This window comes from Hesperophylax consimilis, chromosome 19 (genome assembly GCF_061612785.1).
Source record: "Hesperophylax consimilis isolate HC1 chromosome 19, BYU_Hcon_1.0, whole genome shotgun sequence".
In the NCBI taxonomy this organism is placed as follows: Eukaryota; Metazoa; Arthropoda; class Insecta; order Trichoptera; family Limnephilidae; genus Hesperophylax; species Hesperophylax consimilis.
The window spans coordinates 15,748,054-15,764,174 of record NC_142854.1 but is presented as its reverse complement, the minus strand read 5'-3'; the positions used below and the strand labels follow the sequence as shown (position 1 = coordinate 15,764,174).

The window sequence follows — 16,121 nt, the reverse complement described above, 5'->3', positions numbered from 1 at the left end:
AGTTTCAGAGTGATTCAATATTAAAATTATAATACTTTCTGATATGACCATAGAAAATGCAACAAATGCATTATTTATGTAATTCTGCAGATAACATTAGCTGTACAGGTGTACTCATGGATAAATAATTGGTTATGGCATGTGAATATGATTATATACATGGTTGAGTGCTAAATGAAATGCAGGTTTGTGAATGTTCTATATTTTACTGTCAGTTTGATTGTTAAATGTCAGTTTGACAGTTAACTGTCGGTTTGAATGATAATTGTCAGTTTGACCGATGATTGTCAGTTTGACCGATGATTGTCAGTTTGACAGATATAAACTGTCAGTTTGACATTTTACTGTCAGTTTGACATTTTACTGTCAGTTTGACATTTTACTGTCAGTTTGACATTTTACTGTCAGTTTGACACTATACTGTCAGTTTGACATTATACTGTCAGTTTGACATTATACTGTCAGTTTGACATTATACTGTCAGTTTGACGTTATACTGTCAGTTTGACATTTTACTGTCAGTTTAACAGATAAATGTCAGTTTGACGCATATAAACTGAAGTGGACGTTTTACTGTCAATTTGATGTTTACCTGTCAGTTTGATGTTTTGAAAACTATGCACTCATATATTCGAAATTATGATTTCAATAATAATAAAAGTATTTTTAAATGTACAGATAAAGTCTTAAAGCGATTATTATAAAATATTGAATGGTAAACACTCGCACACATTGCAAATTTTATTACATAATATCATTAGTGCACAAATGAAAAATTTCTAATGGTATTATTGGATTTGTTTAAAAAATAATTTCACAAATTGTATTTTTATTTACATCACAGTTCATCGGTAGCAGTCCACATGATATCAAAAAACCATATCACTCCCACAAGTGTGATACCGAACCACAGAAAAGATTCCAAGTTTAAATTTAAGCCGTAAACGAGAGCCTGGTGGCTAGAATCCGAATCAAAGAAGGCTGATTCCAAATCGTTAATCTCAAATGAGTCAAGTGGTTCGTCGTCAAGTCGTTGATTGCAATAAATATTGTAATTGTTAGTGTTGCTATTGTCCGGATATCAATCTTCCCAATCTCCGTCTCCCCACGCATCGTTATCCGTTTTACCTTCTTCGTTATCGGCGGGCGCAAACGTCAACTTCTGACTGATTAAATCACTACTTGATTTGACTTCCAAAGATTCCGTTAAGTTCAATAACGGTTGCTGTATTTCAAACACATTCTGTTTCTCTATCACCGGCTCCATATCGAGAAAGAAATCAAATTCGTCCTTTTTACCCGATGCTGACGATTTCGATTTAAACTTTTGATTTTTGATGTCCAATTCGGAAATATCTGCTAGTTTTTTCGCCTTAGCTTCTAGAGACGCCTTCTGAAGATAGTGTGAATCCGCCTTAGTGCTGCTTATCGTTGGGCTGTCCAATTTTAAAACTAATTTTTCCGTGTCTATTTTGATACTCAAATCCTCGTTGGTCGTATCATCTTGAATTTCGCTTGGAAAGTCTTTATTTGTTAAGTTGACATTGTCTTCGTTCTCCCAGTCGCTCCATTGTTCTTCACTGTCGAGGTTATCGGCGACTTTGCTCAGCATGACTTCGCCGTCGAGATCTTCGCCACCATCAGGCGACGGCCGCTCGTGAAGAAATAAGACATTCTCCATTTCGAGAGAATCGCCGCTGCCAAACACCTGTTGATATCTTGGGATCATGTTCTTTTTCGAGAGAATTTCGCCGGGGACTGAATTTGAGTCCTCGGTAGGATTTTCGGCAATTTTGTGCAGATGTCTCGTCTCTTTGGGTTTGGGAATCATAGCTTGGGTTTTAGGCGTGGGGTGAGTTAGAGGTCGTCCGTCCGCGAACAGTTTGGATCTCTTTCCTCCGATGACTGCCGATGCTCCGAGAATGGGAACGAGATCAGCCAGGCAGTAGAGAGTCATGGAAACGAGAACATCACTCGTGTCTTTTATACCGAGCAGAAGCTTAAAAAGAAAATTTAGAACTTGAATAAAACAATCTTCTATACAATAATACATACTAAACAAATGTGAATTTATATTATTTATGTCTATACCAGGGTTCAGATCAGGGTTGGGGAAACTGGGACCAGCGAGGCCATTTGGTGCGGCCTGTTAAAGCACCGCGAAAAAAAAGAAGAACATGAGAACGGTTTTCTTTCGAAGTATGTCAGATACTTTTTTAAGTTAGTTAAATAATTAAAAATATAATAACTGATTCCGTGCGTAGTAATAAAAAATCTAGTTGAAGACTATAAATATGCTGCAATCATACATGGTTTTACCACACATACGCCGCAGGGAACTCATTTCTACAGCAATAAATAACAGAAGTCAATAATGACACATAACAACCAAATAAATAGAAGACCCGTCTCACCTCGGGTAGAACGTGCGTCATCAAATCTTCCTTGGCGAATGCCGACGAGAATCCCGCAAAATGTTTTAGTAGGAGCATCCTCACCTAGAAATGGATAGGAAGATTAATTAAAATGTACATTCATTGGAATTTCAAACAACTGAAATGTCGATCTATTGACGTTGATGATGAATTGCATAATAAGCTTGTTTCGTAACGATATTGGTTTATGCTAGCGTCGTTCTGCTCCCCGTCAATTACAGAGCTAGGACCCAGCATGTAGCTTGGGTCCGTGCCTTACTGTACGAATCGCCGCTTGCGGCAATGAGTCAGCAAAGAGCTTCAGCCTTCTCACGACATGAGAAATCAATGAATATAGACCGCTCTTTAAATGTTCAATATTACGTATTCAAAGTTCTATATCAGCAACTACCGATATAATCCACCATAAACGCTGTGAAAAACATAATCGCTGCAAGTGATGATCGCCGTGCTTGTGCAGTGATTAGTGTTTTAATTTTCTGATTTATCTCAAGATAACCAAAACTGGTGAGTAGAAAAGTGCATAATACTTTGTATTTTGGTTCAGATCAAGATTTCATTAAGCCGAGGATATAACCCTTTTCTCTGACCTGTATGTGGCGCGAGCTAACGCATCAACGTACAACGCTGATTGAATAACCACTCGAGCGATAGCGTATTTAAAAAAAAAAACACCTTGAGCGATACACATTTCACACGTGCTCGAAAAACAGTCCACTAGTTATAGCCAATGAATCCAACCTATATTTCAAAGTTTATCCAATGTTTTAAGATTTATTAAAAAAAATTAAATAGTAAAATTTATAAATGTGTGAATTCTGTACTTTAGCTACCAGAATTGCTCTACCTTGTACTTATTTGGGGCAAAATTGAGTATTACTATTTCTGTATGTTTGTCTATGGTCTACTGGAAACGTTTGTATTCACAGATATTTAAAAATATTTCTAACCGTGACAGTAAGGGGAGATACGAGTTCTATAAGACCATACGAACAGTTCCCAAAAGCGAACAAATTAATCTGAGGAGTTGTACAGAATTTTGAATAGAGTAGTTTTCGTTGGTATGAGAAAGGCAATATAAGATTAAGTAAATGATGTAAGGTTACGACTTGCCTGGACATCTCGCACCCTGAACATCTTCAGCAGCTGAGGAGTTATGTGCTCTTTGAATACACTCAAAGAGAATAGTCCCAAGTCTGAAGATGAACCATCACCTAGAAACAACCACATTTTCATTACAATATGGCACAAATTATTATGTATAAACAATAATTAGTCGCCTGAAATATCCATACAAATTGAAAATATCTCCCGAGTAAAAATAAATGCAGCCTACGGGAATTAAACCCGCACCTTCTGATGTCCGGTCAGGTACTCTGGACCACTGAGCTACATCGGCTTATTTCCAACACGCCAAATAATTCAATATGTACTAGTACTTCAATCAACAATTAATGCTTAATATATTTTTTCTTCTGTAAACAACCAATTTTATTTTTGTAGGAAAGGCTTTGTTAGTGCTAAATTTCCCACTAGATGGCGTCGAGACATATTATATCTACATTTTTTGGTAAAATATTTTGACTTGTCAAATATTTATATTTTTTTTAATGATAAACTATTTTTTATAAGACAAGGTTCCTTATGCATAGCACAAAGGATAACAAATTATATATTGTGCTATGCATAAGAAACATTAGTTTATCATTAAAAAAAAATATAACAAAACGGCACAGCGGTAAGCGCGCTGGCTATGGGTACGCAACAAGCTGGAAGCGAAGGTCTCGTATTACATATTATATTCTGATAAAAATGACATAGAACGCCAAAGAAGAGTATGTACTGCGATCACCAGGAGATCCTCAGGAGGCACAACTATTACAGACGTAATGCATGAACTTTTGCACTAGCAAACTATGGACAAGGTATACACAAGGCGTCATGAACAAACTCATCATATCTCCCATCATAGTTGGAGAATTTCCCTCAAGCAACCGTAGTACAAGTGTGAATTTTGGATCATGTAATTCATTTACGTGTATGCTTTTCTATGGCAGACAGAGTATTGTAATATTCACCGCTCTGTTCAGCCAAATTAAACAAACATTATAATATTATTATTAGGAGGGAGAGTACAAAAATTATTCCACGAGAACCAGTCTTCATGGTGTAGATTTAATATATGTAATACAAATTAATGTTCGGCATGTAATGATTGTGCCCGAGGGAGCAATGACGGTAGTTCATCGCAACACCTTCCATTAGAATACCGATAGAACAGAGCATTCAAAATGCCTTCCATTGATATACTTGGTGCAACTGTAAGTGACCAGCTCAGGCACGGGGGCTTCATCAAAACCAGGCTCAAGTTAGTCTCTCAGAAGCTGGGTATACTGTACAGGACTCGCAGATACTTTATATAGAACATAGCTGCTGACCCTGTACAAATTGCAAGTCTGCCCCATGGTCTGGAGACCCAATATACTTGAAAAAAACCCTTAACCGTGCAAAAATTCGAGGTCCGTTGATAAATTCTAATGTCTTAACAAACGGATTACAATCTTTATAGCACAGTGTCGGTGGCAATGCTGTCGTTTTTCTACAGTAATTCAATGAAAGATGCTCTGAGGAACCGGTGGTATTGTCGGTAAATAAGCCAATTGTTACTGATCTTTTTTGTAAGTGCTATACAAATTTTATTACCTATTTTCGGCACCAAAATATGCGGCAGCAATTTTTCTCTGGCCGTCGCATCCAGCAGCACCAGCCGCGACAGCAGTGGCCCGCTCAGCTGCCGGGCCACCAGCTCTTGGGAGAACGACCTCAGCTTGTCCAGCGCGCCGCCGAAGAAGTCAGCCTTCTCCGCCTCAGACTTCAGCGGCAGGTCCGCCAGGAACCGGTGCGCCGAGATGAAGTCGTGGTTGAAGAAGGTGTGCTTGAGGACATTGACGAAGCTCGGCCGGTGACTGGCCGTGGGATTTTGAAGACTTTGCTGGCAGAAGGTTTTGAAGTCTTCCCAGTGAGGTATTTCATCTATGAAAATATGATTAGAGATTTATATTACATACAGCACACATAGTAGTCAAATTAGGCTCCTTAATTTATTGCTTAAACGAATTTTACAATGAATAGCAGGTTTTTTTAAATCAAAATTACATGTAACAATTAATACTATGAAATGAAAAAAGTTATTTGTTTAAATAATGGATATATTATATTTATATTTTACACATAACATTGAATCACTGAAGTAAGAATCGTGGCTCCCTTATCAGGCACAAGAGCTCCTCTTTTCTGATAAGGTAAACATGACCAATTATGTACCTAAATATTATATTTTGCAAAAAAATGTATGTATTAATGTAACTATGATCTATATTAAAATAATAAAAAAATAAAAAAAAAATGACTTTATTTGAGTTATACACATTGACTGCGATAATATATAAACTAAATTACAGTAAAGAGGAAGATTATAAGTTAAACAAAAGAGAAAGAATATAAGAGAGGGAGAGAGCATCAGAGACAGACTGGTAGAGGGGTAGGGAAGGGTGGGGGTTGCAGAAGGAGAAAGGGAACAACTTTTAAATTGAACTGTCGGTTAATTCTAACTGTTTGTTTAAAATTGAGAAATTATTTTAGAACTAATGCTTCTAAATTTCATTGTTGAAAGATTATGTAAGATAAACCAAAACCGGTTGACATGTATAACTCAAATAAAATGGATACAAACAAATAACATTTGTTCATTTGTATAATGTCAAGCAAGTGTTTGCTTTCTTATATATTATATAATCATTATTTGAATTTCTTTGTCCGATGGGACACTGCAATGCTATCTATTGTGCATTTCAGCAAACACTTGACATTTTAGTGCCCTAATACTAAATACATTTGGTTCAAATCCCGATGTGCGCAAAATGCTTAACATTTCAGTGCCCTTCAAATACATCCTCCGTGGTGGAGGGGTAAGGCTCTGGACTAACAATCGGGTGGCGGTGGGTTTAAATCCCGATGTGAGCAATTTACTAATTAGTGCCCTTCAAATACATAGTTCTACCTTTTGCGCCGGCCTCATTTCAATGGCAGAAAAGAGGGAATTATTCAATGTATTTATAAGAATATTATATACCAATCTCTGTAAAGGTCCCAACTATATGCACATAATTATCGAATCCTAATGCAAATCTTTTTATATTTATCTTCGTGCCTTTCGTTTACATCGGTATTTCAACAAAAGTATAGTATATTATTTTGTATTGTAATAATTCAATTCCTGGAATGAGGGTTTTTATGACCGTGAAACCCGTCTCGAATCTCTATCTCTGTTCCGCACCCACTCAACTCCTATGTGCAAGCGAGCGAGAGATGTCGGGCGTATTTAAAGAAAGCAGGTATGGGAAAATACCGATAGGCGGACCGTAATAAACATATTACAAGCTCAAATAATATTCGATTTTCGTTTAGTACTATGAGTTACAACATAGAAATTTTTATTAAAATATTTTAATTATTTTCAAAGATACAGTGACTTAAAACAAATTAAAGAAATTCACGCAGGACCTTTATTTTCGCCCGGAGACAGCGTAGCGCTAGCGCAAAAAATTCTCACCAGAAATGTGCTAATAAAGTAATAGCGAGCGTTTATTACTTTATCAGAAATGTGCTGATAAAGTAATAAACGAGCGGTTCCGGCGGAACCGCTCGTGCGGTGATCTTCTCGCGTATGTGACGCATGTTTGGGGGCGGTCCCTGGAACGTCACGGTGAGACCCAAACGGTCGCACTAGACATATCCAAGGCCTTTGACCGGGTCTGGCACCGAGGACTTGTCAACAAATTGCATTCTTACGGACTTCCCGCATCCCTGTGTACGTGGATTGCTGACTTTTTAAGGGATAGGTCGATTCAGGCGGTTGCTGACGGTTTCACCTCTTCCTCGCACTCCATAAATGCTGGCGTCCCACAGGGATCGGTTCTGTCTCCGACTTTGTTTTTGTTGCACATCAATGACCTTTTGACATGTGCACCGATTCATTGTTACGCGGATGACAGTACAGTTCATGATAGCTTTTTGTTTGACAAGCCCCCAAAGGGCACACAAACTCCAACGGCTCGGAGGGCTTTGAAGCAGAGAATGGACGGTTATCTCGAGAGTATTTCCTCCTGGGGTAAAAATAATCTCGTCGAATTTAATGTTTCAAAGACCCAATCCTGTCTGATTACGTCTAAAAGGGATCCAAATGATAATCTAGTCTCCTTCAACGGAAGCAATCTTCCGAACAGGCCTTCCATTGATATGCTTGGTGTAACTATAAGTGACCAGCTCAGGTACGGGGGCTCCATCGAAGCCAGAGTAAAGTTGGCCTCTCAGAAGCTGGGCGTACTGTACAGGGCCCGCAGATACTTTAATAGTACACAACTGCTCACCCTGTACAAATCGCAAGTGTGCCCTACTGTCGAATTTGGCAGCCATCTCTGGTCTGGAGCCCCAAAATACCTGAAAAAAACCCTTGACTCTGTGCAGAAACGGGCGGTCCGTTTGATAGATTCCCCAATCTTAACAAACGGACTGCAATCTTTAGAGCACAGGCGTCAGGTAGGTATGCTGTCCTTGTTCTATCGGTATTACAATGGAAGATGCTCTGAGGAACTAGCGTCATTGATCCCTTCGGCACCGGTGCGTAGTCGGGATACACGCCAAACGCGCGCCCAACATTTGTACACAGTTGACACTTGTCACATGAGAACGAGTCGCTTCTATGATTCGTTCTTAAGTTCAACAGCTCGGCTGTGGAACGAACTGCCGGCCTCTGTGTTTCCTCCCTCCTACAACATGGGACTCTTCAAGACCCATGTTCACTCCTTCCTCTCCACAAAAAGACCCTCCACACAGCATCCCCAAAGATGACATAGGCCCTGAGGGAAATGATTTTCTTCAGGGCCTCCTGTGTGGAGTAAATATAAAAAAAAAAATATATAAAAATAAAAACAAAAAAGGAAATTTAAAGTTATAGTATTTACCGTTGCTTCTTCCTTTGAACACATCATTGACCAGCGTCCCAAAAGCAAATTGGTCCACAGTGGTTAAATCATTTGAAGAGTCCTCATTGGGATCAATTGCTTTGTCATATCTGCAACATTATGAACGATTTAAAAAATATATACAATGGCCTGTCACTTCTTAAGCTAGGTGCAGACGCAAAGAACAAAGGCTAGAGAACAAATAGTCTGGAAGGTTGAGCAAAGTGAACGCCCGCATTTGTTCGCCATCTCTCCTGTTCCACGAGTTATCACTAAATCAATGGGTGTACGCCATTCACAAGCGTTCGCTCTTGCGTGCGTGCACAGTGCAGACCCTTGTTTATATTTTCCGTTTACATGAACGACAAACATGTTTAGAGAAATGAAGTGGTGAAGTGATGAGTTACTTATTACTTGTTAATAGAATCTCTCTCTTTGTATACAACACGTTTTGCAACATGACGACTGTTGTAGGAAAACATGGATCATTCTTTACAACACGGCAAGCCAATCGAGAAAGATTTTCGAGGTGTGTGCTATTGTTAAGTTGCTAAGCTGCCGATTCGTTATGACGATTATCAATAAGAAAAAAACATATTGTGAACTATTAGTACAGAAAGTTTAATAATTAATAAATATTATTACAATTATTTAATATTTTTAAATATTTATGCTGAGGGATCAGTAGGATTTATAGATCCTGTTAGGAGTTCTACTGAGCCGAACCCTCTGATATGAAAATATCTGGAGTCGGTGAATTATTTTCCCATTTGATATCTGGTGAGTTGACGTGTTGTTCTTGTATTGTTTTGTATTTATTTTGCTTAAATAATGCACTTGCATAATGTGGATTGACTACATGATCATTTGTGGAAAAGTGTGTGGAAGTGTTTAGTTTTTCCTATGGGGAAGATTTAACCCGGACATAAAGTCAGAAAAAAGTATATTTGATGGTCTTGTCCCAGAACACTGGCCTTTCATGTACCAAAATAATTGTACTCTCTTGGTTATTGTCCATTTTGTATATCATATATTTTAAAAACTTATTTCAAACACAAAACTGCGCTACATCATGAAAACGTCCGGTGTAGTGTACAAACAACACTGGTGGATATCTCAAAGTGTATGTGTACAAGCTATCATAATGGCCCAACAGGTCAACGTGTAAATTCGCGGTGAGTTCAACGAAGGTTTTCATATTGGCAAAACGTGTTGTGTATAAGAGTTCTTACACAAAGAGAAGCCACAGTTAATAAAGGAAGTCTTTCAACTGGCGTCCTCTGGCCGGAACTCTAGTGAAGAATGGCGAGGCAATAAGGATGAATAAGCGACTGCGAACGAACGAAAATTCACTGGATGTGCACGGATGAGTAGCTATAAGTCTCTTGATGTTTCTACATTGCGTTTATTATTTATAGTATATGTACGGCAAGTTCAAAGTGGTTGATACTCTCAGTATTGCCCTGGTGAAAGACCAGAATCAAAACGCTGCTTACCAGATCTTAGCCAGATGCTTCGTAACCTTCCTCGTCCGCATTTCCTTCCCTTCTGCACCCCATTCAGCCTCACAACATACCTCAATTAGGGATGTCTCACTTGTCGGGACTCTCGTGCAGTATACACATTTAAAAAAATTTAAAACGTACCTGAATTTTTTGCTCTGCTTGAGAAAGGCGGGTGTCATCTCAGAGAATGGCCGAACCAGTTCCAGATTACCGAGTTTCCAACATCCATCAGACAATACATAGATGGATCCAATACCAACGTTATTGTGTGATAGCGATGCCTAGAAAATACAAATTATCACATTAAAGATAATAATAAAAACAATTTATTAATTTATATTGCGCTGTTTTGTGAATTTGAGTCACGGAAATTTGAAAACAAACAGGCCCTTCTTTCATAGCTCTTTCTCAATCACAAGCAAACGACGCAGTCATTGTGTCACGTCATTTTCAAATCCTGTCATTCTTTGTTGACTGTTTTGTTCCTAGAATTATTGATCTAGAGCACATCCATTGTTACATAATGTCTGATACAAGTGACGCCATTTTTAAAGTCTCGACGATGCGAGTGGCTGGTCGCGAGAGACTAGAGACATGAACCTCCGTACAGATGCAAAGCGGTAGTCGCTAAGAAATTTGAAACGTCGGATATAGGCTACTTGCGTATTCCCGTGAACGGTTCTTTGACTATGTATTGTTTAAACCGACATTATGCATAACTTGGAATGGTTATATGATTATGTACCTTCCTACTGGACGTCTTTGTGGATTTTCCAATCCAATATGATCAATACCTAACCTAGCGTCAAGCGATTCTACCGGTGGCCAGTAAACTTTGTGATTCCCTAATATTGTTAGAATCGTTGTTAGTGTTATTTTCAACAGTTAAAAATCGCCAACAACAGCCACATCGGTGTTTTTTCGTTTTTTTAATAGATATACTTGATCAGATATAGGAACACGTACATCTGGTGAGCCGATGCACACCCGCAGAGGGTCCTGCGAGGCCAGCGCCTGTGCCAGGGGCTGCACTGGCTACGTGGCCAGGTACTGCAACTCACGCCGCAGCCAGTGTCATACGTAGTGCAGAAATTTCATCAGATACAGAAATACATACTTACATTGTGCAGAAAGTTCAGCGTCCGCGCAATCTGGTCGAGCCCGATGCACACCTGCAGAATGTCCTGCGAGGCCTGCGCTAGGGGCTGCACCGGCTCCATGGCCAGGCACTACAATTCGCGCTGCAGCCAGTGCCACACACAGTGAAGGATACGGTATTTCATCAGATACAGGAATACTTACATTGTGCAAAAAGTCCAGCGTCTGCGCAATCTGATTGAGCCCGATGCACACCTGCAGAGGGTCCTGCGAGGCCAGCGCCTGTGCCAGGGGCTGAACTGGCTCCGTGGCCAGGTACTGCACCCCGCGCTGCTGCCAGTGCCAGACATAGCGCAGTATCCACGGGTGCCGGTATTTCATAAGATTCTGGAAACATTTTCAACAAGTCAGTTAAAAATAATCCTAAAGCAAACATTTATTAATTTGTGGAGAATCATTTGAAGGCATGTAGCCATCAACAATACAAGCGATCCAAATTCAGTCAGTTTTTAATCTTTTACAACCAGCTTCATACGAGCGTGAGTTTGTATTTGAAAAAATCCTGATAGTAAATATATCGGTTTTTGAGAAGGGAACCGGTGTCGATGAAACGTGCGGGAGTTGCTTATGTAGGGTACCCTCATGTGCACGTGTTTCGACCAATAACCTATGGGATCTATAATTAAGAACTTTACTAGAATGGCCCATTAGAATTTGGAAATTTGCAAAGGGTTAGCAGATGGCAGTGCCTTCTGTCTACAATTTGGAATATAGTCGTGAAATATTTCCGTCCTCACGCAATATAAAACTCTGTGCGCTGGTGGTTGATGCTACACTAGCCTGTGACCTTTTTCCATAGTATGTGAAAATAACATTCCGTTGAACTGCGCATTTTGTACATATTACCATTTATGTTGAATATCTGGATATTATTTATTGTATTATTTGATCTAAGCAGATTGTTTAGTATTGAAACAGTTTTGGATAATATCTACCATTTTTCCCATCATATACCTACTATCCATTTCCTTAGCCTTACCCACACTTGAAAAGAAGAAGATGATTTGTTGCATTGTAAATTTTCACAAGTACAGCAATCGAATTCGTGTCTTGTAGCAAGAAGGTGCAATCGTAGTGTTCTCGTTGTATTATTCACATGCTTTGTGCTCGGTTTGCAAATGTCAAAATCATATTAAAGATTATCTCGTTTCGGAGGAAATTTCACCCCGTGAACAGTGCAAGTTCGTCGAGAGCCTTATTTCCGGGACTCTCGGCTTGAATGAGCTTTACATTGTCGTTTTATTGTGGATTTGATTTACAGTTCATTTACGTGTAATAGAACACATTACACAGATATTGGATCCATATAAGTTAATTTATACTTACAACTCCATCTTTGTCAATATTCAATTGATTGGTTGTTACATATATTATTTGTGTAGTTAATAAAAAGTTACTAAACTTGAACTTATCATGAAGGCGCACAACGACAGATTTAGTTTGTCTTTTCAAAATAGCGAATGGCAGATTAGACAGACTGCTCTCCATAATGTTCCAAAGTCTGCTAAAAATTATTTCGAAAATTTGCCAATTCAAAAGCTACACAGACCAGGAAATAATTATAGTTCAATCGATGTTTACTGCCACCACTCAGTGACCAAACTAAAAAAACAATATATTAGAATACTAGCTGACGTGTACACGGCATTTTTTTTTTTCTGTAGATCTTTTTGTTAGCAATGTGGTGCCCGAAAATATATTTTTACGCCTTGATTATTAAACATCCACTCTTCGCTACTTTCTATAAATATAATAAGCATGTATTATATATGTAAACCTTCCTGAAGAAATTCTCTGAATGGTAGTAAAAACCCTATCAAAATCCGTTGCGTAGTTTAGAAGAACAAAGCGCACAAACAGACAGACGTGGATGGTGACTTTATTTTATACTATTTAGAGATTTGTAACTGATCTACAAAATTTGTTCTTTTTTTTTACATGCACACTTTATCTCTATATAAATTTTTCTATGTTCCAAAAAACACCCAATCGGGCGTAATAAATGTTTGTTCGATTATAATTTTGCTTTACAACAAACTGTTATTATTTATTGTGTGTTCTGTATAATACTCTAAAGTTTGCTAAATACTAACATGCTTGACAATAAACATTTATTTGACTAACATCAACATTGTTACTAAATATTGTTCCGCTATTACTTTCATAGTACCTTAAGTACCTATCTTGTACTCTTATTATTATATTTATTTACTGAACAACTATTACTTTAATGTACAACAATTTTCAACGATAACTTGTATTGTACCTGCTTATATTGTACGTAATCGGCCTATTATGTTATGTAATATACACACATTATCATACCCTTGATCAGTTTAGCTTAAACATTGTTTACATGTAAAAGCCTACATGGTGTGAATAAATAAATAAATTCAATATTATTTTATGATAGTAGGAATTTAAAAAGGAATTAATTCAAGATGTGGGGGAGCTGATGCAGTCGTCGTACGAAACGCACTGCTGACTAGAGCATTCATTACATACCTTTCTAAAATAAACCTATTATTGAGGTCCGTTAAATGTGCGAGTACTACTAGCATTGGAAAAAAAATGTTAAGGTCAGAATTTCAGCTATTCTAGTAAACTGGCTCTATCTGAGTCGGGGCCATAGACAAAAATGAGTCGTAGAAACGAGCCATTTTCATGAAGCCAACATCAACTGTGAATTTTTGTGAATTTTTGTGAACAGGTGTTCCGATCATCTCCATCAAATTTCGCATATGTGCACTGGTGTACAGGGATCAATGCTGCTAGGTCCTTAGAGCAGGCTCTATTGAAAAATCTTTAGAACAGACTTGGCATGCCCACATTGCGTCTGTGCATCAGAGATGGCAATCGGTCTGTTAACAATGGATTGTCAATCAGACGAACCGGATAAAAACCTTTAGAACAGACTTGGCTTGCCCACATGCATCTTTCCATCGCATCTGGGCATTAGAGATGGCACGGAATTACAATGGATCTTTTACAATCTATCCCAGTGTAAATCGTTGCTTCTTGTAGCATTTAAGTTGAAACGAAATGTAATTTCAATAATCTGTGCCTATTAGAAGTGAGGTGGTCAGGTAAATATTTGCAAGTACGAGTAACTAGCTAAATTAGGGTAGTTCTATGATCGGTGAAATGTGTGATATAACTATACACCAAATATTCAAAAATGTACTTTCTCTGTTGTTCAAATGCTTTTATCACAATTCGATTATTAATCATAAGGTTTGTATAAACTGGATGTATGACTTACGATTGCGCATTTCTCCAAAGGTGTGTGACTGGACCACAACGAGCCTAAAACAACAACTTCGCTTTTAAAAACAGAAATTGACCCGTAACCCTTTAGGTTGAAGAAGTAGCCAGAATCGTGCACTGTCGCGTGGTAATGAGCCCAGAAATCTGTTATTTCAATTGCCTTTTCATTGACTTCCAAGCCGCTCAAATGTGAGGAGTCATTTCCCATTTTCGGCAGTTTTTAGTTAAGTTTTTGTAGAAACGACCAAAGTGACAGATACACATCACACATCCCCAAATTAAATGACATTTGATTACGTTTTCTTCAGTTGGTAGTTGGTATTGGTCAGCGCGATCTAAATCTTTATGGCTAAATAATTACCTAAGATAAAAACATCACAAAATTATTAATTTTTTTTTAACTTAAGTACCAATACATTTTTTTAATGTTATAGTTAAAATAATTATGTGATAATATATCGCAATGCCAAAATTTACACGATAGGATAAAATAAGTGTAGTTACTTACCTACAGCAAATAGCAAAATCAAAATAAGAAAGTGTGAAGATTTTCGTAGTGTCGGTCGAGATTGTCATGCATTGACCCTTCTTGTCGGCGTATTTTTCCCTTTTTGACAGTGATTTCGCTCGGCTACCGGTATTACGACAATATTGCCGTGCCAAGTCTATTTCTTTCAAACTCTGATACATATTTATGTTCGCCATTTACACAAGTTTGGTTGATTTATTTACATGTATCATTTTTGTGTTGTGAATTTGTCTTACATTACGGCGATCTTGACGGGACACGACAATATTGACGGTCAAGACCTTCCCTTCAAGACAATAATGAATTATTCGGAAAAGGGCAATAGAAGGCAATTTATTTTGATATTTTACAAACACCTTTATAAACGACGACATTTTTTTTATCGGTGCTTATAATACGGTAGGTAAGTTACGTGTTTTCTTTACAAGTCTATGTAAAGAAAAATATTATTTGTTAAAAGATTAGGATAAATACACAGATTCACGGTATACGGTCAATAGGCACACATTTAATATTAAAAAATACATTTTATACAAGTTAAACCCTCCATAGACCACTCAATTTGGTTGGTTCAACCATTGTCTGTCAACAGTTGAATGTTGAGCGATTTCAGACGTTTCAATTTTAGTTGATCAACTTTAATTGAACGTCAATATCGGTTCGAGTAAACTGAAATAATTTTTTACAAATGTTAAAAAGAATGTGACCTTAAATTGTACTCCGTTCTAAGGTCACATTGTACATGGTTTTGTGTATTCATTGTAAATTTGGTCAAGTTTTTTTTAAGTGTGATAAAAATAACAAGAGGAAAATTATAAAAGGAAAACATAACTTATAACATAAGCGTTAATCTTTGTTAGGTATCATTATTGTATCTATGCTCTTTCTTCCCGTGTCCATAATCCATATCTTAATACATACTTCTTTTGAGGTCGCTTATTTTTTAATGATTTTTGGAAGAGGGAGGATATTAAATAGTTTTTATAGAGAAATATTGCGAATTTCTTCGCCCAAAAGTCGTATGAGGGCTGGTTTTAGAGTGGAATCGCATGAACTTCCCCATCCGATAAGACCACAATATTACTGTAGATGAGATTGGCCTAAGGCGAAATAAATTTTGTTTTGTTATTCTATATGTAAAATGTCGATGTTTTTTAATAGTATCAATATTGTATACAGTAGTGAATGGTAGAGAGAGAGTCGG

General features: G+C 37.7%; 1 protein-coding gene across 1 annotated transcript; it reads right to left on the bottom strand.

Annotated features, from left to right (window-relative positions):
• Nucleotides 1-527: 527 nt before the first annotated feature.
• Nucleotides 528-14,647, bottom strand: LOC149414891 (protein-associating with the carboxyl-terminal domain of ezrin). Its single transcript, XM_089643070.1, has 8 exons — nucleotides 14,384-14,647; nucleotides 11,266-11,448; nucleotides 10,105-10,244; nucleotides 8,459-8,568; nucleotides 5,139-5,468; nucleotides 3,549-3,649; nucleotides 2,415-2,498; nucleotides 528-1,999 (listed from the first exon to the last, which is right to left on the bottom strand). The coding sequence occupies exons 1-8, from the start codon at nucleotides 14,594-14,596 to the stop codon at nucleotides 1,082-1,084; spliced, it is 2,079 nt and encodes a 692-aa protein (XP_089499196.1). The 5' UTR covers nucleotides 14,597-14,647; the 3' UTR covers nucleotides 528-1,081.
• Nucleotides 14,648-16,121: the final 1,474 nt, after the last annotated feature.